The sequence below is a fragment of the Haliaeetus leucocephalus genome, unplaced genomic scaffold (genome assembly GCF_000737465.1).
Source record: "Haliaeetus leucocephalus isolate CR32 unplaced genomic scaffold, Haliaeetus_leucocephalus-4.0 Scaffold656, whole genome shotgun sequence".
NCBI lineage: Eukaryota > Metazoa > Chordata > Aves > Accipitriformes > Accipitridae > Haliaeetus > Haliaeetus leucocephalus.
This window is the reverse complement of record NW_010973092.1, coordinates 5685289-5713099: the sequence shown is the minus strand read 5'-3', so window position 1 is coordinate 5713099 and position 27811 is coordinate 5685289. Positions and strand designations below refer to the sequence as shown.

Sequence of the window (27811 nt, the reverse complement as noted above, 5' to 3'; positions counted from 1 at the left end):
CATTCCCATCAATATTCTTTGTTTGAAACAGGCTACTGGCTCAGCTCCTTCAGAATTATTCAAACTGAAATGATTATTTAGCTGAATAAACATTTCAAGACAAGTTGCACATTTCTGGTTTTGGTATTAGCACTCCTAGAAAATTTGCAAAATACCAGAGACTGAATTTTTAAATGTGATATCTAACCTTGTTGCTGTAAATATTTATGTGAGCAATCAGTTGTATCTGGGGAGCAGATTTGACTCCCCTTATCCTCATGAAGCAGAAGCATACTTTTTGAATAGTCACACTGATTTCAAGGGCTTGTTGATTTTGTGGCCACTGAACAGAAATAAAATGGTTAGAATATGGCCCCAGCTATGTGGTGATGCCAGACCTAATTTGAGCCTGCAATTCATCCAATTTCCCATGCGGAGTGGAAAGTCAAGGGTTTTCTTCAATTGCCTGTATAAATCTGCGGGCTTGAGAGATTACAGGTGACATTAGACTCTTCCTTTTGCAAATCCTACATATTTGCATATCTGTACATGCATAATTTTACCAGAAATTCCCCTACAGTGTTTAAAGTCCTGTTGTGTATGTCTCCGTCTGTGCAGGTCTGGAGTTGTAGAAGATTAAGTAAGGGTGAGACACTTAGCCACAGGGTAACAACTCTGGTGTACATTCAAATTTTGTATCAGGTAGTTTGTTATGTTATTAAAATAGTACAATTTCGTAACAATGGTAGTTGCTGATTTAAAAACCTCACTGTTGCTCAAGCAATACGCAAAATGAGTGAATGAGTATAGCTTTTTACGTCGGGCCCTATCCATAGACAAAAGTTGGGATTTTCGCTGTCTCTCTGTATAGCATGTCCTTTTTCAAGCACTACAGAGGGGGGTGTCTGTGTCCCCATCTGGGCTGCCTATACCCTAAGGAAGCTGCTACCCTGCAGCCTTGGAGGTTGCAGGGAAGAAAAACCATGTGTGGTGTTTGTGGCTTCTCAAAGAACCAGAATAATGAGTTAAAAAAGCTCTGTGCTTTCTGACGGGTCACATATCTTTCTGATCTATAGGATTTGCACCCTTGACACCATCTTTTGAGAAGCACTTCCAAAAAGTATGGAATGAATGTAGATTATGTGGGAAATATCTCAGTAGTATGCTCACACAGCTCGAGTCAGCACAGTCTCTCACTGTTAACTGAACATGTCCTTTATGGAAATTGGCTTTGTAACCCACATTTCAACTGCTGAAGAGTTATGAGGTCAGCAAGTACACTTCAGAATTTAGCTCATTTTGTGTATATCTTGGACCATATTCACCCCTGGGTTTTATACCACAAAAATCAGTGGAATTATGCCAAGAAAATAATTCATCCCCTAATATTTAAAGTTGGCTGCTCCAATGCACGTGTATTTCACTGAGCTCCCTACCATAGCTCTAGGAAGGCTCCTGCTTGCAGGTTCCTGAAGGTTATAATTTTTATATGGGCACTGAGAATAAACTAACAGTAGCAGATTTTGGATGGATATTAAATCTTGTGCTTCAGGGTATGAACTAGTCTCTTACTACTTGAGAGCAGAAAGAGGCCGCTGTAGTGAGCAAACAGTTCTATTTCTGCCCTCTGCAGTGCTCTTGCCCCTTTCTATGATGCATCCGATGGTGGCCGGCGGGTGAGCTGGATGGACCGTGGGCAGCTCGGCATGGACAGTTCCCATGTTTCTCTGAGAGCAGATTGTTGATCCCGAAGCCAGAGCATCACATCACTGGTGCTTTGATAGGAAGCAAAGAACTAATGTCTGCTGTCCCTTTTAATGACAGACTTCTAGCAGTGATCACAGAATTGTCTTGCAGAGTTAATTTTGGCTAATGAGCAATTAGCCAGCTCAGCAGCGACTCGCCCGTGCTCCTTGCCTGCTGGGGAAGAGGTGGTTGGGTCTGAGCATGCTGCTTCCCGGGGTTGTGGGAGCCCCAGCGGGACCCGCATGGGCCCCGCGCTTTCACCTGCGGTGGTGCTTGGGCTGCAGCTGAAATTTCCTCTTTCTGAAGTTGATGGATTTATTTTCCAGCTACAGACTTGCTGTGTTATCCTAAATGTCAGTAGAGTCTTTTCTTTTTTTTTTTTTTCTTTTTTTTAAATACTTAATGCAGCCAGAGAAAATCTGTCAGCAGAAGACTCCCTGCCTGCCCAAGCGAAGGTTGAACTTGCGTGGGCTGAGCATATTCCAGCGTGAACGTGTTTAAATTTGGGGACAGCTACAGATGACATTGCTGCTTTCTCGCCTCGTGTGAGAAGCACGGGGCTGGCGAGTGCCCCAGCACCGGCATGTGCCCGGCTGCCTCGGGTCACGCCGCAGTAGTGGGTGGTGGGACTGGGAGCGGGCGCAGATGGTGCTCCAGAAGGGGAAATCCAGAAGCTCACGAGCTCGTTTCTTGTAGGGAGATGCGTCCATATGCCATTCATAGAGCACAAGAGCCTGCTTGTCAGTCAGGAGCACTCCGGGGATGCTAGGATGAAATAACCCAAATCTATAGCTAAGACCAGATCCTGATGTGGGCTGCACTGGTGTGGTCCCTGTGCTCTGTCCATCTTCCCTGGTAGGGAGGCATGTCCTGTCTTTGAGTGTCATCATCAGTGCCTCTACAGCCTCAGGCAATATTTGGGGGGAGTTATGTAGGAAGCTTGCATGGCTGGATGCATCACTGACGGGCTCAGCTCTGACCTCTCAGTTTTCTTGTCGACAATCCTGCGCACAGCTCTTGAAGGCGAGTTGAGGATAGGGGATGTGAGCACCATAAATCGGGTGCGTAGTTGTCTGTCCCCTCAGCTGGGCACTGCACACCGAAGCACAGAGGTACTTGCCACAAAGGATGCCTTGCAGTTGGACATAAATCTCAAGGATGCCTGCAGACCATGACAATTGGGAGCAAAAATCTAACAGACGTTTGTGCTAAGCTGGTAACTGAGCATTGCTCAAATACAGTGTAATTAACAGTGGTGATAAATTGACATTGGTGGCAGTCAGAGCTTATGTTGCTCTTCAGAAGGCATAGATGTTTTCTGAGATAAAGATTAGACCCTCTTCCATTTATTATTTTAGCGAATTTGAGAAGAAAAAAAAGTCAAATATTGTCCCACCCAAACTGGAGCAGTGATAAGCAAGTTACTTGAATCGCTGCATTTATGTATTGGGGAGGGGGAGTGCACTTATATAAAAATGTGTGTGCCTCTATGTAACTGCTTTTACATATGTAATGCCCCAAATACATCATTATGTGTTCATATTTGCATGTAGAGTCTGTCTGAGGATGTATGTGTATATATAAAAATATGATTTACAGGTTTTTAAACCTCCCTGACAGACTCCAGGAGACCAATTTCTAAATGTATGCCAAGATTTTTGACTAAGAGACAGGTAGCAGTAGGTGCTAATAAATGAAAGAACTGCGAGTGAAATGTTGTGACATGCACCTCTCTGAACAACCTGCGGAGCGCTGGCAGAATCATCAAACCGAGCTGAGAGTAATCAGCAGGGACTGATAAAGCTGCTCTTGTAATTATTTGTTTGATATACAGCTTTCCTTCTTCCTTCTGCATAAATAGCAGAATTGCTTTGCTTAGTGTGGGAGGTTTTTTATTCCTGTCAGGACTTGTTCTCACCAAGATGTCATGAGAGGAGGACTGAGGTCTGCATTTTTGTTTTATTTACGGGCTTTCCATTGTAATTCTGACAGCATGCAGTGGAGACAGCATTCATTTAGATGGGGAGAGGCGTCCTGGCTCATGCAAAGCTGTCGGTATTGCAGGGGCCAGACTTTGCCATGCTGCTTTTAAGCTGCTCTGATTCCTCCAGGTTTGGCCTGGAAGAAGCTGTTCCTGAGAGGAGGTGACTGCTGAGAGCTGAAGGCAGTTGCAATGTCATGCCCGTGTATTTAGATATTAAATAAAATTCCCACAGCAGCTTTCTTGTTTATAAGTGTGAGTTTGATGATGCTGCAGACTGCCCTACAAAACCGCACAGCCCTTCAGATTGACAACTGTTAGTTATCCTTAAATAACTTCCTCTCCTCACCAATTCTACTGCCTGAGCAAGAAAATCCAAGCATTGACTGATTTCCAGGCAGTCACAGTGGTGGCCCGACAGCGACGACTGAACTGAGCCAAAAGGCTCCTGTTGATGTCAGTGGTTTCTGGGAACGCTGCCTGCATGGTTTTGTTCCGGGATTTCCCTCTCCGTCCATGCCTGGTTGAGCTCTGACTTCACTTGGGGCAAATTTTGCAATTCTGTGTTTAACAAAAGGTACACTAATTCATTCCTACTCTAAGCACTCTCCTTTTCCTTGTTCCATTTATGTTCTATTTATCCTTTTTCTTTCCTTAAGGAAGAGAAAAAGAAGGATTTTATTTTCCTTAAGGTAAGAAAAAGGATACATTTTTCTTTAAAAAAAAAAAAAGAAAAAGAAAAAAAAATCCTATACACCAGAATAGGTTTTATATTGTCTAAGGGTTTTACCAGGAACTCAGGGGGAAGGGGGAGGTGTAAGGGGAGAGAGGCACATTAGAGCAGAAAATAGATTTCCTAGCTTAAAGTGAGAGAAATCCAGACTGCTGCCTTTAGCATACATTTGAATACTGTCAAGGGCATCTGGAATATATTGATAGACATTCTCTTTCTAATAATACTAAAAATTTGATAATGATGAGGCACAGATATGCCACCAGCCCTGTACTTCACGTGCACACGCAATATTGGGAAAGGGTCTGAGACATCAGAGGCTGCGTTCAGTCTCATGCCAGGGTCGGTGCCAACTTGCTCTTACTCAGGAGAAATACTTCAGACTTGAACCAGATTAATGAAAAGAGACATTGTTCTGAGACTAAGAAAAAAGCTTTACACCCGTTGCAGGTTTATGGGGGGTTGTTCCTGAGCAATTATGGTGCGTCCTTTCAATGCTTTCTGATTCCAGGCAATGATGGCATTTTAAGATAAATAATGCGTTCGCGGCTCCGCTTGTTATTGAAGGGCTTTTATTATTGCTGATGTTACATGAAAAAGAAAGTTATTAAAAAAATGTGGCACTAACAAATTGAAGCCTCCAGGGAACTGTTGCCTGAATGGGATTTTGATTTGAGTTCAATTTAATTGGCCATAAATCTTCTCGTTTCTGATTTACATTCTACTTCAGACCAGTCTACCAAATTCATGATAATCAGGTTTTCATTTTTCTGTATAGAACAAAATACTCTGACAAGAGCATAAACAGAAACATTCCTTCAGCAAGGTGACCTTGTTCTTGCTTGCACCATGCTGGTAATTGATTTAATGCCTCCTTACCTATAAATTGGGCCTCTTTCTGAGGCATGTCCATCAGATTTTGAGGTAATTGGTTAGCATAGTTGGTTTTTCACTGTAGTATTTTGACTGCAAGATATTTCTCATAAGTCTCTAGTACAAGAGTAGCTGTGATCATTCTTACTGACACGATGGAAAAAAATTCATCTGGTAGACATACGCATACCGCTCCTGTTGGCTGACTTTGAATGCAGCTATGTGCGTATCTCTGAGAATAAAAGTTCTTGTTCTAGCCTGGAGTAAGTATGTGAGATGTAAAGCCCAGTAATTTCTGCGGGGTTTGAGTCGAATCTTTTTCCTGTCACATTGCAATGTCTATAGGGGAATGAAGTTACGCTCCAGGTGCTGTTCGCACCGGACCTTTCTGGTTTGGAGGGTTGCTGCAAAGGAAGAAGCCAGGATTGTTTTTGTGCCTGCCATGACTGGTAGTCTTTGCTCCATGGGTTGCGCAAGTGCTAGCAGGGAGAGGATGGAGACTGAGGGCTTCTCTGCGAGTTTGGGTTGCTGCCGGGGTGATGTGGTATAAATGCCACTTTGGAGGTGCTGGGCCTGGTTTCTGGATGGAAATTTTTGAATTATTCTTTTGGATTAGAATGCTTTTTCACAGGGAAGCTGGAAGCCCATCAAGAATTGCTTAGTGTATGAATTTGTAGCTGCTTTTTACAGCAGAAGTCACGTTGGTTTGGATTTTTCCTTGAAAAACTGGATGAAGAGGGTTTGTGCATTAGGTGCTTCCCCAGTGCCCCACGGGAGCTGCAGCTCGGTTGCTCTCGTAGCCTGTTCTCCCCCAGCCGGAGCTCCCCAGCGCATCCCCCTCCCCACGTTGTGCTGAGGGCTGGGGCTTCCCTGTGCCCTATCCCTCCTCCCCAGGAGAGGGGATGGGCAGCAGCGCTCACCCAAACTTCAGGTGCCAGCAGCTCCCAGGACAGTTCCGAGCACTTCAGTTTGGGCCAAACCAGGTGTATGGTGGAATTTATCACCCCCAAAAGGAATTTTACACAGGAAAAAGTTTTCCAGGCACCCTGAGGCTCCTGGCCCACACCCCTCCCCTGCTCTGGGGTGCTGTGTACCACGACGCATTGTAGAGCCGTCCTCTTGCTCTCTGCTGCTCTGATCTCCTTTCCCTTACTTTACCCAAGGTTGCTTTTTATGGTTGCTGGTTTAGGTTTGGCAGGACTTTTCCTCCCCCTCCTGATCTGTAACACATCTGCAGGGTCTACAGGTGAGGGCTGTGGGGGTGAATTCTTTAGGGACGTGATTTGGGAGTGGAGGTGACTAAGAGGTGAGAACCAGGTGGGATCAAAGGAAATAGAATTGTTGTCTAATTCTGATTAGATACTCAAACCCCTCAAATTCACTTGCTGCTTTTGCATTCTCATTCATAGGAATCTCAGTAAAGTGCCTCAACTGCTACAAGGAATGGGTAGGAAAGGGGAGAGAGCCAGCCTGCATCGAAATGTAATCATTGTTACTGAGTTGGAGAATATTGTATTTAAGTGTTTTTCCCCACCTTTTCTGTCCCGTGGTTCTTTTCCCCTGTCATTCCTTTGCGTTTCTAAGTTGTGTAGCTTCATTATATTGCTCACTTAACCATTTTCAACAGTATTGGGATTGACAGGTTGAGTTTTCTGCAATCTCACAACTTCATGGACTGCAAATTGAATGTTTTATGGCCTGTTGAAAAGGTGAAAAGAAAGTTACATCTGCTACCAGTTTTCTAATTACATCAGCATCAAATACGTTATGAGTTTGTTAATGCCAGGTACTCTTGCTGAAAAAAACATTTATAACCATGGCCTTGACAACTGGAAGCAATTACTTTGCAGTGGTTTTCCTTTTGTTTTCTGAAACATTAGAATTCTTTCTCTCCTCTTTCTTCTGCTTCCCTCCCTACAAAAGAAATAGAGAAAAATCTGAATTTTAACTCATTATGATTATCTTCTGAAGTTTTTTTCTCTGCAAAGATGAATAGCTGGAAAATTACTGAAAGTAATGCAGAGAAAAACAAGCATCTGTTACTGAAGTTTCCGCTGAGCCCACCGGTATGTAGGGCTTGTATGGCAGTGGTGGGCAGGTACCGAGGCAGATGAGACCTGACTATGTCTCACGCTGTCCTGGCTGAGAACACAGAGGAAGGTTTGTTTCCCAGGGGATGGAGCAGAAAGCAAGGGCTTTATGGTGAACAGCTGAAGGACTCACACCATATCCTGACCTGCAGGGATCGTGTGGCAGAGAGGAGAAGCATCATTGATAGAATTGTCTTCATGCCAAATAATGCATCTATGAACAGCTAAATCCTCCTGGCTCTAGTTTGTGTGTTCAGGCTGTCTGTGAAGTTCTCAATGGGAAGGGTTTGAAACTCACCTTCACTGTGCAGCCTGCTCCACAGTGCAATTGTTTCTGCTTCTTCAGCCATTACCCACTTGAGTCTCAGCTTAGGAGTCAAAGTCTTTTCCAAGCTACCTAGATGGTAACTCTGGTTATAGCTTGGACCCCAAAGCCCAATGAATATGACTAGGAGTTGGTTCTTCTTCCACCTGTGGCATTAAGTAGATCATCGTTGGCTCCAGTTTCCTATCCTACTGTTTGTCCATCACAGTAGTGACTTTTGTTTGGGGCAGGATTCACCTGTATGTGAATTAGAACAAACAGGGCCTTGGTTTTGGTGGTATTGCAACTAAACATTGAAGGAGAGGAGACCTGTATGTCTACTCTGACCTGTAGCCCTGTGCAGTCCATTGGATCATTTGGGCCAACGTCCATCTAGAGAAGATGCTGGTTGCTTGTGACTCTTTCTCTTTTCCTGCTGTTCCATCCCTTAGTTCCTGATGCTTTTGGAGCAGAGCAAATCCTTCAGCAAAGCTCTTCCAGTGTCACACAGAGAGATTAGTGATGGTTGGATAATAGATTTGGTTACTAAAGCTGGCCAAGAATTCTCCGAGATGTTTTTTCCAAAATGTTTTAGTGTGAACCACCTTCACTTCCTTGAACTCTGGTTTTCATGAAAGTTTGATCAAGACTTTTACAGGATTGAGATGGGATGGGATGGGAGATGTCTCCCACCTATATTCCCAGATGGGAGTAAGAACCAGTCCAACTCACTCTAGATTTGGTATATTTGTTAAAGGCTGTGCCTTGCCAAATTATGCTTGACCTTGAGTCTCCCATGCCCTTGATTTATCCCCTGCTCGTGCTCACTGAGCACTGACTTGCACTTCTGAGTTCTTGTAAGGAGGAGCCCGCTGTCATGGTTGGGATAGTGAATGAAACTGGAGGCTTCTTCATGGCACAGATTGACACCCCAGCCTCCACACCTTCCCTTGCCATCCTCTCTAGCTCCTGTCGTTCTGGTGGGAGATTGTCAAAAGCTTGTGCCTTTCATCCCTGAAGTGGGAAGGGTTTTATTTATTTTGTTAATCTGAAAGTTAAGTGGGTGGGAAGATAAGTCTGCAGCCCCGCTCCATCCGTCACATGGTACCAGCTCTTGTCTTCCCTTGAGAGAGGCAGAGCAGATGGAACGCAGAGATGAAATGAAGATCAAAAGTAAACAGCATGATTAAGTTTTTGATAAAAGATAAAACACTTATCACATCAAAGCCACTGAAAAACACATTAAATGTTTCCTGAACATTTCATGTCCACGTAAGCACTAACTGTACTTGCCGTGGGGACATTTGTAACAGCAGGCGGTGGAGTTGGGGATGCTGGTGGGATGTTTACCTTTGTGGCTCTGCTGCAGGTCGCCTGGCTGACACCAGGAAGGCAGAGCTAGCAGCCTGTTAGCCATCCGCTAGCACATTGAACCTCTCCTGCTGCAGATTGGCTGGCCCACGCTATGTGCACGGTTAGGCAGTCCTTTCTTTAAGCCATGCCCTGCTCAGTTTTCCAGGTTTGGGCACTGGTTTTCCAGAGTTTTTAAGGCACTTGCAGATGTAGATAGGTGGAGAGTTTGTGGGTGGCTTTTCTCCCGAGCATTGGTGATCCTTTGGTTCCATGGTTTGGCTCAGTGAACCAAGTCCTTAAATGTTTTTGTGTAAGCAGCATGATTTGTAGTGAGAAGTGTCTGTGGATTGCCTATTTTCATCACTGTGGTGGAATACTGAGCTGTCCTGTCCAGTGGAGAAAGATTAAAAAGCAGTAGATTGCCATTATTTTTAATTTCTTTTCTAATCTTAAGAAAGTATGAAATATATTAAAAGAATGTAAAGAAAAGGCACTTTGTAATAGCCAATAAAAGCCACGAATGATGAATGATGAAACAGAAGAACAGCAAAAGAAGAATAAAGGTAGAAATAAATACAAGAGAAGACCCCCTGTTCCAGTTATTACCATAACATCCCAGAAGTGAATTTCCTCCGCAGTGGCAATGGACTCACTTCCAGTAAACCTGACTTTATCATCCAAAAAAGCCACAGTTGAACAAGCTGTTGCTTGAACTGTTGTACTTCCCAATCAGAGAGTCCTTGGCTGAATGAATCCCAAGATTGGGGAGAACATTGAGGAGCCCACTATGATCCGGTGTGACACCGTTGTCCTCCTCATTCTTGGGGATAGAGGGTCACCAGGACACCTTACTGCAAAGTACCCCAACAAGTGAGGAGGGACCTTTCTTGTGCCTTCTTGCTCAACACCACCTGCACAGAGCTGGGATTATTGATTGCACTGTGCCACTGCTGGTAGACATAACATTTTGGTAAAATTAATGCAAAACGCTTCCGTACCAACTCAGTAGCATTTTATGTTGCCTTTCTGCAGATGTCAGTGCTGAGTCCAATCTGCTTTTTTTTTTTTTTTCATCTTATAACCTTGGTTTTCTGTAGGCAAGGAAGGAGCCACATGCCCTGCCTTCTCCCACAGGGGAGGTCCTGTGTAACAGAGACCAGTCCCAGAAGCAGTCTGCCCTTGAATTTTCCTTCATTTTTTTAACTGGTGCAGAGACATTTTCACATCTCCAGGTCTCAGTCCTTTAGAGCACAGAGATAGTTTAAATGCTGTATGTGCGCAGCTACTTGTATCATCAGTCATTAGTCTCAAGCACAAATACAGGCTGGGTGATGAGTGGATTGAGAGCAGCCCTGAGGAGGAGGACTTGGGGGTGTCAGTTGATGAGAAGCTCAGCACGACCCGGCAATGTGCATTTGCAGCCCAGAAAGCCAACTGTATCCTGGGCCGCATCAAAAGCAGCGTGACCAGCAGGTCGAGGGAGGTGATTGTCCCGCTCTACTCAGCTCTCATGAGACCCCACCTGCAGGACTGCGTTCAGCTCTGGAGTCCTCAGTACAGGAAAGACATGGGCCTGTTGGAGCGAGTCCAGAGGAGGGCCAGGAAGATGATCAGAGGGCTGAAGCATCTCTCCTATGAAGACAGGCTGAGAGGATTGAGGTTGTTCAGCCTGGAGAAGAGAAGGCTCCAGGGAGACCTTAGAGCAGCCTGCCAGTACCTAAAGGGGACCTACAGGAAAGTTGGAGATAGACTTTGTACAAGGGCATGTAGTGATGGGACAAGGGGTAATGGCTTTAAGCTGAAAGAAGGTAGATTTAGATTAGATGTAAGGAAGAAACTTTTCACTGTGAGGGTGGTGAGGCACTGGGACAGGTTTCCTAGAGAGGCTGTGGCTGCCCCATCCCTGGCAGTGTTCAAGGCCAGGTTGGATGGGGCTTTGAGCAACCTGGTCTGGTGGAAGGTGTCCCTGCCCATGGCAGGGGAGTTGGAACTAGATGGTCTTTAAGGTCCCTTCCAACCCAAATCATTCTGATTCTGTGATTTTGCATGGCGGGATGTGGAAGTCTGCCCTTCACTAAGATTCCTTCACCAGCAGCGCTCCCTCCAGAGCACCATTTATCAAAGTGGTCTTCAAGGCACACATTACATTTTACCCTTGTTGTTGCTACCAGAGCTTGTGTGCTGTTAGCAAAGCATCTCTGCTCCTTCTGAACCCACAAGCATGAAGTCTGGTTTTGGGACATGTGTATAGCAGTATCTCTTTCCAAAGTCAGGGCACCAGCCCTCCAGTACGTTTAGTGCTGGAAATTTCTAGGTCTTAGTAAGCATGCATAAGAGCAGCAGAACTTGTGACACTTGGGGGTTTGGCTTTTTCTTGCATGATTAGGTTTCCCTGTACTTAGCAAGGTTGGCGGACGTCATTCCTTCAGCTGATGTATTTATAAGGTTTCTCACCTCCATACAAGTCCTCTTGAGTCCAGTGACAGGTTAGCTTACACTGCTGCTCTCTGCCCAGAAGGTCACTAATTTGGATCTTTCTTCTCTACCAGCTGCTCAGCTTTATGGCACGTGGAAGAATTCAGATGCTTTTGAGATCTCTGTATCATCCTGCAAATTTTGGTTGAGATGGCATTTGATTTCCTTCTGAAATGAGAGGAACAGCAAAACATTGCATGTTGAATCGGACTAAAGTTAAGGGAAGCACTTACCTACTGAATTTGCACGTGCTTAAATCTCATTGACTTCAGGTTAATTCCAAGTGGTCTTCAAGTGAGGTTTTGGGCCATTTTTGCCACATGCGAGCTGTTGTTTCCAGGAAAAGTGGAAAAAGTTTTTACACCCAAAATGGACTTCTTTATAAATATCTGATGATCTGGACTCGATTTTTACTTGCCATGGTTTATATTAAAAAGCCCAGAAATGGGGCAATACTGCAACAGTTTGAGAAAGATGTGTATTAGAATCACAGAAAAATTAATCAGAACAGGCCTCTCATGGTCATTAGTCCAAGCTCCTGCTTGAAGCAGGGCTAACTTCAAAGTTTGTGGAGGTTGCTCAGGGCCTTGTGTAGTTGAGTTTTTAAAATCTCCCAGGGTGGATATTGAACATCCTTTCCAGGTCCCTCTTCCAATTTCATGTGGTGCTCAGGGGAGGATTTTTTCTTACATTCAACTGGAATTTCCCTTCTGCAGCCTGGGGGTGTTGTCTCTCATCCTGTCACTGTGCTCTCCTGAGAAGAGTCTGGCTCTGTCTACACTGCCTACCTTTTCCATCATCCAAACCACCGTCAGTATAATAAGACAAATCTTCTTGAGGTTGTGTGCTTGTTTGTTTTCTTCTCTTAGTGCTTCCCTTGTTGTTTATTCTGCGAGTGATTGACAGCAAAACCTCGTCTTCCACCTACCACAGGCAACCACATACTTGGGCTCTTTCAAAGCAAGATCTTGTTTCTATTTAGTACTTTTGAAAAGAGTACTTTGGAAACTGCCTGAACAAAAAAAGAAATTAGGTGTTGCCAGCAGAGAAGTCCCTGTCCTAAATTCCTGTCTGCCAAATATTGATGTTAGTTATTATCAAGCTTAGTAGCACAACAGGTTTTTAGTCTGTATACAGTTGGCCTTTATCCTGCTGTGAACATAACAGTATCAGTTAACAGGGAGCAAAAATGCATGAAGTTAAAACCTTCAGGTCTTCTTCAGGGGCAAGTAAGGTGGCAACCAGGCACCATCTTAGATATGACACAGGCCTTGCCCAAAAACTTGAGATTAGACCAGGAACGTCATAATAAAAAGACAAATTTAATTTCTAAACAATATCCAAGATGGATATCTTGGTGACAGTTGGACAGCTGGTTTTATTCAGTTTAAAAAAAAAAAAGGTAACTTTTTCTTAAGAAGCATTACTATGTATTTCAGCAAGATTTCTCATGTAATGAGATGCAAAAGTTCAGGCAATATCCTGTTTAGATACATTTCTATTTGATGATAAAAATGGCATTGACAGTGAGGGATTGCACTGAATAAATTATTACTTTAGTTCTGTTTTATGCTGAAGCCAGGATGTGTCCTGTAAGTTCACAGCTGTTTTAACTTTTTCTTTTCCTCATCTAGACAGTTATATGTCTATGAGATTTATTTGTTGATCTATATGGACATACAATCCTTCTTGGGATTATTGCTACAGAAACAAGATATAACATAGAGCGTGTTAGAAGTAACAAATGGGATTTGGCAGTCTTTCCCATTTACTACACAGAGTCTGAGCTGTGTACAAAAAGCAGCAATTACTTGCTCTTGGAGCCTTATTAACAGGCACATCTGCACATTCATTAAAACTAGATACTTCAACTTCCATTCTGGCTAGGATGACATTCAGATATTCTGGTCTTTAAACTAAACTAAAATCCCTGACATCTATTTTATTTTTCAGTCAAGGCAGGAGTTTGTTGGTTTTGACATTTTGGTTCCTTTTTCTTTGATTGCAAATCCTGGAGGCACTCCGCGCTCCCAGCCCATGTGAGCCTCCCAGAAGGAGATAAGATGCAATAACCGAACCGCTGGCTCTCAGAGAACAGTCCCTCCTTTGAAGGATGAAGTCACGCAAGTTTTGCTCATAAAGCCTGATCTCCCACGGTGCTGGGACCCAGCTCCCAGCCTCTCCCAGGGCTTCACACCCTGCCTGGCTTACAGGCACACTGCCCTTCTCATCCTCGGCGGCCCAAGGTTGCTCTGAGTTGGCAAGTTGCAGCAGCCTGAGTGAGCCTGGGGGAGTAGATGGGTTGTACCAGGCAGAGAGGTGCTTTTTCAGGAGTAAATACAACATACTGTGTGTGTAACTAAAGCTGACCTGACTGAGTCACAGCACATCTACCGATGTATGCGAGGGAGAAATGCAAACTCAAATTTTTAAGCCAAATCCGTGGGGCAGCTTTTGGAGTTGTGCGGGGTGGTGAAGAGGCAGAAAAGCAGACGGAACAGGATACAGAAAAGGGCAGAGAAATAAATTAAAAAATAATGCATATCTGCTGACTGCTTGTGCCTGAGCACCAGCAGGCTGAGGCGTAGCAGCAGGCAGGCAGTGTCAGCGTGTGGCCCTGTGCCTTCCTACGTGGGAGGTCGATGCCGGCTCAGCAGGCTGCAGGGTGCAGGTCTTGCTCTTCCAGCAGACAGAGGCTGTGCTCAGGAGGGAGAGCTGGAGTCCTGGGAGAAGTTTTGTACCTGCTCAGAGGAGTAGAGGTTGGCTTTAGGACTCTTCCCTTCCATCATCTCTTTCCCATCCTCCATCGCACTGAGTAAAATCAAATTTAGAAGCAAATATTTGGGTCACAGAGGGGTCCCTTGCTCTGGATGATGCCTTTGCTGACCTGGGAGTGAGCATGCGCTGTCCTTTTCCCAGTCTACATCCTATAATGCTGCCTATAGTTGAGAGTGGAGCAGCTTCTAGGGGGATTTCAGAGCAGCTGGAGATGCTTTAAAGCTCTCAGGGCAAAATCTGTCATCCCCCTGCATCAAATCAGGAACAAAACAACTTTGCTCAGCAGAAGAAACATTTAAAGCTGATTGTAAGCCACAAAATTGAGACGGAGCCTAGAATGCAACCTGAAGAACCAAGAGAACTGAAATATAGGGAGCTTAAAACTGGACTATGCGCTCCGTGTTTGCCTGGCCTCCTTTTCAGAGGTGTGGAGGACTCTGCATCTCTAGTGAAGTCGATGAGTGCTCAGGATCTTTTTGAAACATTTATTTAGTACCTAAGTATAGATCCAGGACTGACTAACTTCAGGCTCCAAAAATAGCGCGGGTGTCTGCCTTCTCCCTCTTCCTCATTTCTCATTTCCTTGTTCTCTAATCTCTTCTTCAGCTCCCATGTTCTGTGTTCCCTCCAACTCCCTTCATTTTTCCATCCTCCTCCAGTTGACTTCTGCTCCTGCTTCGACCCCCTCGCTCACTCTGACACCTCTCCTGTCCCGTGGGAGCCACAGAGCATTTCTCCAAGTCCATCCTGAGCAAGCCTTAGGTGGCACCACTCTTTTCTCCCTCTCTCACCCTAAATTCTCCCTGCCTCATTCTCAGGGGGTACAGAGGTTCAAACAGCTCTGTTCTGCTCAGGAACCTGCTGAATTCAAGCCCCAAGTATCTTGCCTCTCCTACGTGGGACTGACCAGGGATGGCAGCAAAAAGGGAATCATCACAGACACTCTCAGTTGGGGTGGGAGCCCAAAGTAGCTGCCATCACTTTCTGGCCCAAAAGCATAAATCAAAATGTCCCATTTTCCTGTGTATTTCCTATCGCAGGCATGATGTGCCAATGACAACGATAAAAGAGGTTATAATGGAGGGATCATGTTAATTTTGTGAACAGGAAGCTCTCATTAGTGGCTTGTGTTTTTCAAATCAACCAGAAGACAGATGTGGCTGTGAATCTGATGGATCTTGTCCCTGATGTGAGTTTCTCTCTGTTGTAGGAAGGCATGCCCCAAACACTGAGTTCTACCAGTATGTTTACCCCATGTGGCTTCAGCCCTCATCTACATACTTCAAAAGAAGATGAACAAGGAGGACTGATCTTCCAGGATGGAAACCTTACCTCAGCATCTCTGGATGCTCTAATCCAGCATCTGATACCTACCACTGATTACTACCCTGAAGTAAGCAATTCACAGTATAATAAACAGTTTAATTTTGATGAATTGGGGCAGCACTTCATGCAAAAGTGCAAATGTGTTAAATTTTGAGTTAAGAGGGCTAATTAAAAAGCTGCATACAATTAAAGCTTGGTAAATTGATGCATTGCTTTAAATGCTGTTTCACTGCTCTATAACTGTTCCTGTGAAAAAGCAGATCCCAACTTGATACTGCTTTTAAATAAGAGAACGGGGTGGAGGGGGAAAGCTGTGGTGGTGATGAATTAGTGATCTAGCAGTTGGAGCACTTCAAAAATAGCAGTGCATCCCAGAGAGGTTTAGATGAAGACCGAAGCAAAAAACTTCAAGTCTGAACTGGCATTAAATTAGCTGAATTTCAGTGGCTGCTGAAGTCATCCAGGTTTGTCTGCATGTACAAAGCATTCCCTCAGTGACAACAGAGATGCTGCTTCTGATGGGTTCATAATTTACCTGGGGTTGTATTCACACTGACTTTGCTGACAGCACGGTCCAGATCCTAATCCTTGCTCCATCAGTGAATAGTCAGTGTTTCTTCACCAACAGTGTCAGGATCTAAACTGGAAGCAGGTTTATGGTCTTGCAAGCCATTGACTTCACTGGATTTTGCACATCCTCAGTGGAATTCAGGACAGAGTTTGATTGGAAGACTTTTAAGTGCTAATATATCTCTGTGGAAAGGCTTGTATTTCAAAGCACAGAGTAGCATTGACTTCTGGGCAGTTTAGAAGACCATGAAAGTTATCAATGCAGAGCAGACAGCATGTTTTAAATTACCCACAGCTCAGTTTCTGATCAGCTAAAAATAAGCAATAGAGAAGCATATCAATTAAAAAAAAAGAACAGAAAGGCAATAAAAATAGGTAATGGACAGATTAGGCTGTGAGATTTTCATTAAGCCACGTGTGATGTGTAATATTATACCTGCTGCTCAGGAGCATGGCTAGGTCTGGGGGAAAGAAGATAATTCAGGTGCCAGGAGGGGTCAGGATGCAAACAACTGAGGATTCATGCATATATTTTAAATTCACTGCTGGAATACTTTAAATAATCCAAGGATTTATCCAACAGGCCTGCTTCCCACAGCTTCACAGATGTGGGACTGCATATGATATGGCTTGGCTGATAGAAATGAAATTTGGGGAGTTAGTAAAATAAATGAAGTATTCCTTAAAACAGTCTGGGTGAGACCTGCAGGGCAGTAGCAAGATGTGACTAATCTGGGGGCATCTGCAGCTCCCAACCCAGTACGACACAGAGATGCCTGAGTGTCTCCACATTTAGCTTTCACTGGTGTCCGTGCATCCCTGGTTGCGCTGTCTCCTATACCTGGGCTTGCTCCTGTAGAGTGACCTACACACTGTCGTTGCTGGATGTTTGCGTAGGGTTTGGGCAACCAAAGGCTGGAAGTGGATGCTGTTGAGGAAGGAGATGCCACTACGTCCTGCACCCACTGTAACCAGTTCCATTTTCAGGGTCAGGAATCCTTACATCTTTGAGACTTAAAGGTCTGTCCCAGTGGAAATGCAAAAACTGTGGAGTTTGGGGTTTTATGGCTAATACTACCCACTGTGCGGATGCTTACAGCAGGTCTGCTTGTCTTTCTCCTGCAGAAGGCCTATATCTTTACATTCCTGCTGAGTTCCAGACTCTTCATCGAACCCCATGAACTTTTGTCCCGTGTTTGTCACAAGTGCATTGAGCAGCAGCGGCTGGACGACCCCGTGCTGGACAAGGTTAGTTTATCTTTACAGCAGAAAAATGTGAGATATTTCCAACGGGCAGAGAATTCTGGGGCTCTGGTGTGTGTCCTTTGCCTCCCTTTGGATTGAATGAAACTTTCTCATAAAGGATGACAGCTGCTGCTGAGATCCTGACATTGAGGCATCCTAGTATCCATGTCCAAGAGCAGTGCTCCAGGCACTAGTCACTTCAAATCTTCTTCTAATTTTCCCTTTCCCCCATCTCAGTCTTCCCAGGTGACTTCCCTTCTTAACTTCTTTAAGGCTCTGATGAAGCCTGCGGGATGCAAGGAGGTAGGACGTAAACCTCACACACTGTCAATTGCAGATGTTGACACACCACTCTTTTTTCCCATTTTTACTTAATGCGTCTGCTCTTTTGCTTTCTTGCTTCTGGTGCAGTAATATTTCCTCTTGGCCTTACCTGTCACTTTGAACGCTACATAACAGCATGCAGCTACCCACTAACCTCCCGTTGCCAGCACTGACAGATCGTCCACACAGCCGTGCTGCAGAGCGGCGCTGTCTGGCACACCAGGAACGAGCTGAAGCAGTAGTGAGGCTGTGATAAGCTAACAGAATGAGAAAATCCAAGCTGTTACTGCGTCCGCACTCCTCCTGTTTTGCCCTAGGGACTGTGCAGACTGGTACAGTGTGTAACAACACATGTGCATCCTCTGGCAGTCCCACAGACAGTGCGGTGGAGATGGATCCCACTGGATCCTGTTCAGTGCTGGATTCCACCCAAGCTCTCCTTGGTGCATTGATGAAGACCTATCCAGTACATTACCTGGAGCAGGAGATGCACCTTCAGCGCAGTGGAGGGGAGAAGAACGTGCATTAGTTGCAACTTTCCAAAAACCCCCAAATTCTGAAATGATTCTCAAGATCAGCCTTCCCAGCTTTGAAACAGTGTTTTTGGCATCAAATGCTGAATCACCAACACCTGAACACATATGCCTGTTTTTGCCCAGGCAGCTGGTTGCATGAGTAACAGGAGCTCTCCCTTCACTATGGAAAGCAATCAGCCAGAGTGCTTGGAAATCTGATACTTGGGTTGCCCATACAGTCAGTGTTAATAGAAATATCTGTATGAGGTGCACCATACTAAGGTGTGATGGGTTCTGTTCTCCGATGCTATTGACAGATGCAAGTTTAGGAGGATTAAAATATGACCATTGCAAAGTTTTGCTGCTCATTAAATTTTGCAAGAAATGAGAAACACTGTCTTATTACGAAGATCTCTCTATTTGCCTGAAATGAATCTGCATTTTGGACTGGCCTGTAGTAACACAGAGGTGGTGGGACACAGCTGATTTTGTGTTCCTGAGAGTGGGGCTGACCTTAAAACTTTGCACACAAGCAACCTCCCATCCCCTGTGTCCTGTGACCTGCACAAAGTCCTCTCCTTCAATTCATAATAGCAGTTTACACATCTGGAGCAAATGTCTCCCCAGACCTTTGTAGTTTCCAATAAAGCTTTCCCTTTAGCAGCCACCTGCTGGTCTTTGAGCATGAGCTTAATGCTAGCTGACAGCAGTTATTTTTAGAGATGTGGTTCATTGAAACCTGTTGTTGGTGGAAAGCTGAAATATGCATTTTAACCACCTTGCTTGAAAAGCAGAGAGCTGTGGAGCTCAAGAGTGTAATTTTTCCTGATTACAGGGTACACTTTAGCTACAGTACATAGGATGCAGAAGAGGGCTGTTTGTTTTGGTCTGCGTTTTCTGTAAATAAAAATGCCGTTTGTTGTTTAATGCAATTTCGTTTTCACATGTTCTTGGATAACGGAGGATGAAAGTTTTGGAAGCAGCCACACTGGCTGTCTTTTGAGATAACACTAATGCAGCTATTGTGCTGTTCCCCCCATTTCCCTCCTTGCCCCATATCTTCCTGACTATTCCCACTGCTGCATTCTCAGATAAATCTACACCAAAAGTAAAGTGGGCATCAGCTGTGTGTTATGTGAGTGGGCATCCTTGTCCTATCATGACCTTGAGCTCATGTGGGAAGAGAGCAACGTTATCAGTAGCCCAGGTAAAGTTACTAAAGTGCTGATGTTTTGTCCGTCTCTTCTTCCTCATATTACATCTGCCACTGGTCACTAAGCAGTTTTTTCATACAGCCAGAAAGCAAAGAAACAAAAAACACCTCTTTGTTGGTCAAGAACCACATTCCAATCAATTTTTCAGGGAAGGATGAAAATGTAGGAGGGTTTTAAGTACAGAAGGGAATAACATAAAGTTCAAATCAGCAAAAAGGCCAGATGTTTTTAAAAAAGGTATAGAGGTTGCACCAACAAAATGTCCATCCAACCATAAACCAGCCAATTGCATGTGCAGAGTACTTCAATCTGCATGTAAAACAGACAGGTGTGCATGCATCTAAGCTCTGGTATATTTTGCATGCCAAAATGTATGATTTGTGCACCACACTATTTGTTTGCATGTGTGCAGATTTTGCAGGTGCAACCATAAGTGCCTTCTTTGAAAATCTGGCCCCACATTCAGTGACGTACATGTATGCTGGGAGTCTTTAATAGTAAACACATTTCAATCCCTATCCATCATTCTGGTTTCCATTTCAGGCTCGGATCAGAAAATTTGGACCCAAAATCTTACAGTTGCTGACAGAGTGGACAGAGACATTCCCGTATGACTTTCAGGAAGAGCGGATGATTGGCCATCTGAAAGACATGATTCATAGGATAGCCCCGTGTGATGAGGTGAGGATGTCTGACCTGGGATGTTGTGTGGAGATGTTAAGTTCATTTTCCCACTTGGTTCCTCCTTTTTCCTTCTTTTGCCACGTACTGTTCCATGCCTCTTCCTGGGAACTCTCACAGCTTTGTTCTCCTCTGATGGTTAAAACCTGTCGCTTCCCTGAAAGCGACATCTCTCGGTTTAAGTACCCCTGTGGTAGTGATGTGCGGACACATTGGAGTGATCAGTGGAATTTATCTACTGCACATTGAATTGTAAGATAACAACATTCCCATTTTACAAACAGAAGATCTGGAGGCATACCATAGACTGAACGTGGTGGTCACAATTCAAATAGCAACAGAGCTGTGATCTCCCGAGTTATAGTCTAGCAGAGGAGTGAAGTATCGTTGTGGTTTAACCCCAGCCAGCAACTAAGCACCACACAGCTGCTCACTCACTTCCCCCTGACCCAGTGGGATGGGGGAGAGAATTGGGAAAAAAAGTAAAACTCGTGGGTTGAGATAAGAACGGTTTAATAGAACAGAAAGGAAGAAAATAATAATGATGATAATAATAACAATAATAAAATGACAATAATAATAATAATAAAAGAATTAGAATATACAAAACAAGTGATGCACAATGCAATTGCTCACCACTCACCAACCAATGCCCAGTTAGTTCCCGAGGAGCGATCCCCTGCCCAGGGCCAACTCCCCCCAGTTTATATAGTGGACATGATGTCCCATGGTCTGGAATACCCCTTTGGCCAGTTTGGGTCAGCTGTCCTGGCTGTGTCCCCTCCCAACTTCTTGTGCACCTCCAGCCTTCTTGCTGGCTGGGCATGAGAAGCTGAAAAATCCTTGACTTTAGACTAAACTTTGCTCAGTAACAAGTGAAAACATCAGTGTGTTATCAACATTCTTCTCATACCGAATCCAAAACATAGCACTGTACCAGCTACTTGAAAGAAGATTAACCCATCCAAAACCAAGACAAGTGTCGTGACCTGAGACCAACCATCCTGGCCAAGCAGTGGCTCAAGGAGTGCTCCGGGATGTTTAGTTTAGTGAATGAGGAGTGGAGCAAGCAGCCAGTCAAGTGATTGCGTTGGGGAGCTAAGAAAGATCATCAGTTGCCTGAAGGTACCTGTTGAAGGCTTCCTTTCTCTAAGGGCATTTATGGTCCTTTTATGTCTCACCCTGTCCATTTGCTTATGTCCTTCATTACCTGTGCTGAAATCTAATTTTCCACTCCTTACTTTACATGTCTTCAGTCTAGTAGGTTTTTTTTTAATCAATCTTTGCATTTTGTTATCTTTTTTCTTAGTGAATCTAACAAGGGTTTGGCTTACTTCTTCCTGTCCTGTGTAAAAGAGACCACAGGCCCTATGCTTGAGGTGGTTGCTATTGTAAAGCAGGGACCCAGACAGGAGGCAAGCAGGCACAGAGCAGCAGACCCTGATCACAGTTTGACTAATGCCACTGGAATCCCCATCAAAGTTCACTGGATCTATGGGCTGAGGTAGATCCTGTTTGGCTGCTATGGTGACATAGCAAGGGACAGTCCATACGTTTAAAGAAAATACAAATATTTATGGACATGTAGCTTCTCTGGGAGCGTGGAAGTGGCAGAAGACAGCAGTGTGTGGCCTGCTGGGCAGAAACTCAATCTAGATGGCTGTATGGTCTTGGTGTTCAAATGCATGAGCCATGTGTGTGGCAGAGTAGGACACAGTGAGCGGAGTCTCTGGGAGACCTGCTTGCAAGTTCAGGTGGGTCAACACCATCAAGTAATTCCGAAACATTAAAAATACCACAAGTCCATTAAAATAATAAGTTTAAGAGCGAATAGTACGTAGAGAGTCTCTAATTACTTCTAGCTTAACCATGGGATGTGGAAGAATTCAGTTCCATTGGCTACATCAAGGCCTGGCTTCAGGCCACAGATGGGTGCAATTCAGTAGAACAAAAAGCACATACCCATAAGGCTGAGAAAGAGAGGGGTGGAGAGAAGAGAGAAGGAACTAGCAGGCTTGCAGCACAACGGAAATGAAATTGGACCCTCCTACCCACATGAAACACAAGAGAAATGGAAACAGCTGCTCTTGGGCTGGTCTGGCATCACAGCTGGCACTTTTGGATAGCTGTAGGCTGGCATGGATCGGCTGGCTGGGCTGGCCAGCACGTGGGAGAGAAGGGGTGGGAAGGGGAAGCTGCGTGACACTTTGATGGAGGTGAAGGGAACACAGAGGACTCTCAGAAAGAGCCAAGGTGGCCTCAATTCCATTGGCCAGCGCAGTAAAACTTCTCCCTCAAGGGGAAGAGGCAATGAACTTGCTTCTGCCAGCCACCAAAAAAGGTGCCTTGCAGCCCTTCAGCATCTGAAGTGAGAGAAACCCATACAGACCCACCAAAATCATGTCCGCTGGAAAGAAGGAACCAGCCAAAAGGGCAGAGAACAGGGGCTTTGCGGGTGCTTCTTAAAAGCAGTAACTGTCCTGGCGAAGAGCCATAAATGCTAAAAATCAACTTTTTGCATACAAAGCAATAGTTTATTTGCCTAACCTGAGCAAGTGCTGCACACCTTTGCTCTGGAGCATGCGTAGCTGTGTACCAATGCTTATGGGTGCCCTGGGGGGCCTTAGACTAGATTAGGTTCAAATCATTGTTTTTCAAATATTACTAGGCATTGTAATTGCAAGTGATTATGCCTAAGCAAAATCAATAATTAATTTAAGAAACAGCTCGTATCCTACAAATGCAAATTTCCTTTTTTAAGGGACAGCACAAAAGAGTGGTGGTGTCTGTTAGTTGTTTGGAAGAAAGTTGTTCCCATTGTAAATCACAGAAATTAAAGATTGAAAGATTTGTGAGGTCATCTAGTCCATGTAGGTCAATGCAGGATTTTCCCCTGCAGCGTATGCTCCTGTCCTTTGTAGAGTCCACTTTCTAAAGGCTCTGTGATGTGCTTATAAAGGTGTCCATGCTGAGAAGCATTTCTTAGTAAGTGCTGTGATTTGCATTTAGAGTTAGAAATTTTAATTAAAATTTGAGCTCCTAAGCCACCTGCTGAGGCCTGCTGTCTTCAGAGGAACTTTCCCAGTTAAGAACGAAACATTTTCTTTAAATATTAAACAGTAATATGCTTCTTTTGACTGTTAATGTGGCAATGAAGTGAAATCAGTTGATAGAGTCCAGCATGCAGCCCCGGTACAATGGGGGGTCACTTTGTGGCAAGATAATTACCAGCATGTTGAAGGTAATGAACAATATTGTTTTCACTTAGTGAACATAGTTTAAAGAAGGCAGGAAATGCTTTTAAAAGGACAAAAGCAGTTGTTGGGTTTTTTTTTAATTTCTCCCCAAACATGCACAGAAAAGCTTTCTAGGCAAAGGTGCACCCAACCGATTTTCAGTGAGTCTCTTCAAGAGCTCTAATTTCTAAATAATTTTTTTGTATTCATTAAGTGTGTCTCTCATTTAATTCTTTATTAGGCGATTGGCTTACCTGAGTCTTTGTTTACTGTTGTCTATATCTATATTTTTGTGCCATATTCCCTACAAAACTAGGTGAAACTAGATCTCTTGATAAGGATTTATTGAAAGACTGGCTAATATGCATGTCTTTCAAGCAATTTTATGCTGCTTTTTGGCTTTTCATCCAAACAGTGAAGAATTTGATCCTGCACAGACATGGCTGGTCCAAGATTTCTCATCCAAACTCCTTTTTGAAAGAGAACTGGGTTTTCAGCTAAAAGTTTTTTAGCCAAACGTTTTATGTTCAGTAGAAAACTTGGATTTCAGTGGCATGCCCCCGCCTCACCCCTGAAATTAATTCTCCTGTTTACAAAATATGTTCACAAAATACCAAATATGTCGCTATTTGAGTTTCCACTAAAAAATAACATTTTACTCGTAGAGCTTCATAAGCTCTGAGATTTGCAAACACACCTGGATGTAAACCGGAGAAATATTTAGATGGTGGTCAGTAGTGGGTTCAGGAGTCTTTGTAAATCTAAAGTGTGACCATCTGTTTGAGGATTTACGTGAAGAAGGCCAGTAGTCTGGAAGTTTACATCTTCCTCACTCAGTTTTCACTCCTCCTGTGTGATTTGCTTCCGAACAGAACATGTGTCGTCATTCTCCCAGACAAGTCCCTCCTGCCTTCTAGGTACTTGCTTCATTTCAGACTTATCAGGTCTATTTTGCAAAAAAAACGCCTGACTACATCCCCAGCCCAGCTCAAGGGAGCATCTTCCTGGAATGAAATGAGAGCTTCCTCAGCCATGTGAAACCTTCTGCTAGAAACGCTGTATGAAAGTTACAAAGTGTTGCAGCAAAAGTTGAAGAACCAGATGTTCTGAAGGTTTCCAGCCTCAGACTGTAATGGAAACAGGGTAAATGTACGCATGTTATTTTTCACTGTGAACTAGCAGGAGATGCTACTTCCAGTGTGCAGATGGGATCCTGTGTAGGTGAGAGGAGCGCTGACTCTGGCTTCTGGTACCTTGAACACCTGAAACATGAGTGCTGTCAATGCCTGACACTGAAGACTATCCACAGTCTACAAAAGTCTGAAGAAGACAAAGGCTGGATCTAAACCATGGGATTCAGGAGTACTTCCCAAGACTTCACTTGGGCTGTGTCCAGCTTGGGATGTGACACAGGTGTGTGTTGGTCTTCTTGGGAAGGCACAATCTGGCCAAGTCCTGTTGCGATGATGAGGACTACGTGGAGGGTGCCGGGGTGTACATCTGCTGTACAGTACAGATGTCACAGAAGAGGGCTCCTTGCCAGCTCTGGTTTCATACTGACAGATTACAAACTGATGTTACTGGCAACTTGATGTTACTAAATTCTGTTTGGATGGGGAGTAAGGAGTTATTCCACTTGTGGGGAGCCAGAGGATCTTTCCACTGTGTGTCTTTGTGCTGGAAGAGGAGCTGGCAGTAGGCCAGCCTGCAAACTGTTTTCCCAAGTGACCGTGCTCTTTGAAACTGAGCAAGCACCCATTGCACCCCTGCCTGATGCTCCTTTCTCTGGCTGGGAAAGCCCATGAGGCCGTGTTCCTCAGCAGGCTACACCTCGTGTTCCCTGTGAAGCTTTTGCCCAAGGACATTTCCAATTAATCCTTGTCTTTAGAGCCCATCCACCAGTTCTCTCAGTTATCTCAGTTTTATGATGTCTGCATCTGTCAGTCGTGAAGAGTTGAAGTCATTTCTTTCTGCCCATCCTCCGTGGCCAGCAGCTCCACTCGTTGTCTGTTAAAGAGCTGCTCCAGCTCTGAAAACAACCTGAGCAACTTAGTAATGATCATCCTGCTGAGCACGCGGCTGTGCTTGGAATATGATATGAGCTTCCTTCAGCAGTAATTAACATTCTGGATATTAAATACCCAAAGCTACACGAAGCTCAGACCACTCCAACTGGGTAGCAAGTAGCAGCATGCTTCTGCTGCTTTCAGCTCAAAAGGATGGAGAGAATAGCATTAGAAACATTTCTTATTCCTAATAAATAGGAGTTGACTAGGCACCACTAACAGGTACGGTTCTCAGCCAACATGTAGCTGACATAAAGGATAGGTATCGAATGCTGCTGTGCTCCAGAAAGCTGCAGTAACTCATGTTGTAGCATTACCTCTCCTCTGATCCTGATGTTGGCAGGAATATGTGAGTATCAGTGCCAGCCCAACCCACCAGTCCTGCCTGCCTCATCTCTTGACTGCAGTCTGTTTCTGTGGTCCGGAGCACAGAACTGTAATTAAGCTGACTGGTTATTCTGAAATAGGCTTGTTGAAAATAAAATGGTAACCTGTTGCTGGCTTAGGAGTATTTTGCAGAAGGGAAAATTCAGCATAAAAACACTCCTTTGTCAAGTTTTGTGGATGGTTTATGTTTCTTTCTCTCCCTGTCTTTCCAGGCCTACTGGAAAAAGATGAATCAGCTTTTGCAAACCCTGAATCAAAAGCTTGCAACCCTCAGCCATGGGCAAGAAGGGATTGTCAAGATCAGCGCTGCTGTCTCTGATAAGCTGGTTGCCTTTAAAAGTAAACCTCCATCAATTCAGAGAGAAATCCTGAGTGTCTGCAGTGACCCTTACACTCTGGCTCAGCAGCTGACACATGTGGAGCTGGTAAGTGGGAATGGTTCCCAACTTCTGCAGTCAGAGGTATTATTTTAAGCCATCAGCTGCTAAGTATTCCAGACATAACCAAAAAATGTCTGCACTGCTGCAGCACATCCCATGCTGTATGAGCACTGCAGCAGGAGGCAAAGTTTGACAGGTTAAGAGATGCTTGAGAAGCAAGCTATATATCAGAGTGTTCTGTGCATCTCGGGGTGGGTCACTTTACTTTTTCAGCTTGTTTATTTGTGAAATGCAAGTCATAGTCCCAGCAAGGTCAGGAGGTTCTTACTTCTGTAAGGTGCTCTGAGCCCCACAACCTGAAGGTGCTATTGAAATGGCTGGTCATTAGCCCTTTTATTAATTTGGAAGAAATGTTAACAGTTCAGATCTGTTCCTACAGATACACAAAGCATCTGAGTTGTCTGATGCATTTTTCATTCTTCCCTTTGGGACTTTGTGCATGGACATACAAGGGTGTGCAAATACCACCCACCCAAAGTCCTGCTGTTTCCCTCATTGGACTGCAGTTCACTCTCAAACAGGCTTTTGATGGTAATCACTCCAATTGCAGTACCAGGATGTTGGACAGACTGTTGTGTTGCACAGCCTTCTCCCAGGTTCAGGTCCTCTGTGTAGACCTCCTGGATGTTCACAGAAGAACATAAAACATTGCTGCCATCTGCAGATCTCTTGATGCTGTAATGATTCCCTGCTGCCTGTCCTCCTGTAGACAGTGTTCATCCTTGAGAGGAAGGCTGGAAAAACAAACCATGAAATGGACTGTGGATTGGAGTGAATATCATGGAATTAGCCTTGGGAATTCTGAAGGTAGTTGACACTCTATTTGTCAAGAAGTGGAACAGCTCAGAAACCCCAAATTCAGGATCATCTTCTCACCTTGGTTAGTTTTCAGAACGTGCAACTTTGTCTCTTTTTGCTTTATATAGCTTAAGCCCCAGAGTAGAAGACCTTTTGCCTGGAGTTTGTCTCTTGCTTTTCTTTTCCTCTGCAGTACAGCTGTCTTCCAAGGGGAGATTCCCTGTAACCAGGGCACCACGGCACTTTTAAAACTAATGCAGCCAGAGGTTTTCATTCCACTTTACTGTAATCAGTGCTCTCTACCTTTTCTTTCACTTACTGTATCCGGTACACCAGCTACTCTGCACTAAAACTGTCTGATGCTTATTTGTTAGTAAGAATTATCTGCTACTTATTTAGTAACAGTTATTTGTCGGTAAGAGTCCTGTTCAGTTATCAGTAGCAAGGTGAGAAGCCAAGGGAAATAGCATGTGAGTAGCTGTAAAATTTTCACTTACGCAAAACTACCATTGATTTTATTGTTGCTTGAGTGTCCTAAGTTTGGGCTGTGGGAATTCCAAAATACCTCCTCTGAAATACCTTTGTGACCTACAACCTGCTGAAAATATTTTTTTCTAATAAACATGTTTAAGGGAATTGAAAAGCCTATTAAGAAGGCCAGTGGTGTGGCTGGAACTGCCAGGTTTGTTCAGAAGCT

The 27811-nt window shown here is 44.3% G+C and overlaps 1 protein-coding gene across 1 annotated transcript in view; it reads left to right on the top strand.

Moving 5' to 3' along the window:
• Window positions 1-15528: 15528 nt before the first annotated feature.
• The window catches only part of RASGEF1C (RasGEF domain family, member 1C), a 28243-nt gene continuing 15960 nt past the window's right edge, over window positions 15529-27811 (top strand). Inside the window, exons 1-4 of the mRNA XM_010578895.1 lie at window positions 15529-15705; window positions 17334-17456; window positions 20050-20187; window positions 26089-26301. Coding sequence (XP_010577197.1) covers window positions 15529-15705; window positions 17334-17456; window positions 20050-20187; window positions 26089-26301 — 651 coding nt within the window. The remainder of the gene's footprint in view (window positions 15706-17333; window positions 17457-20049; window positions 20188-26088; window positions 26302-27811) is intronic.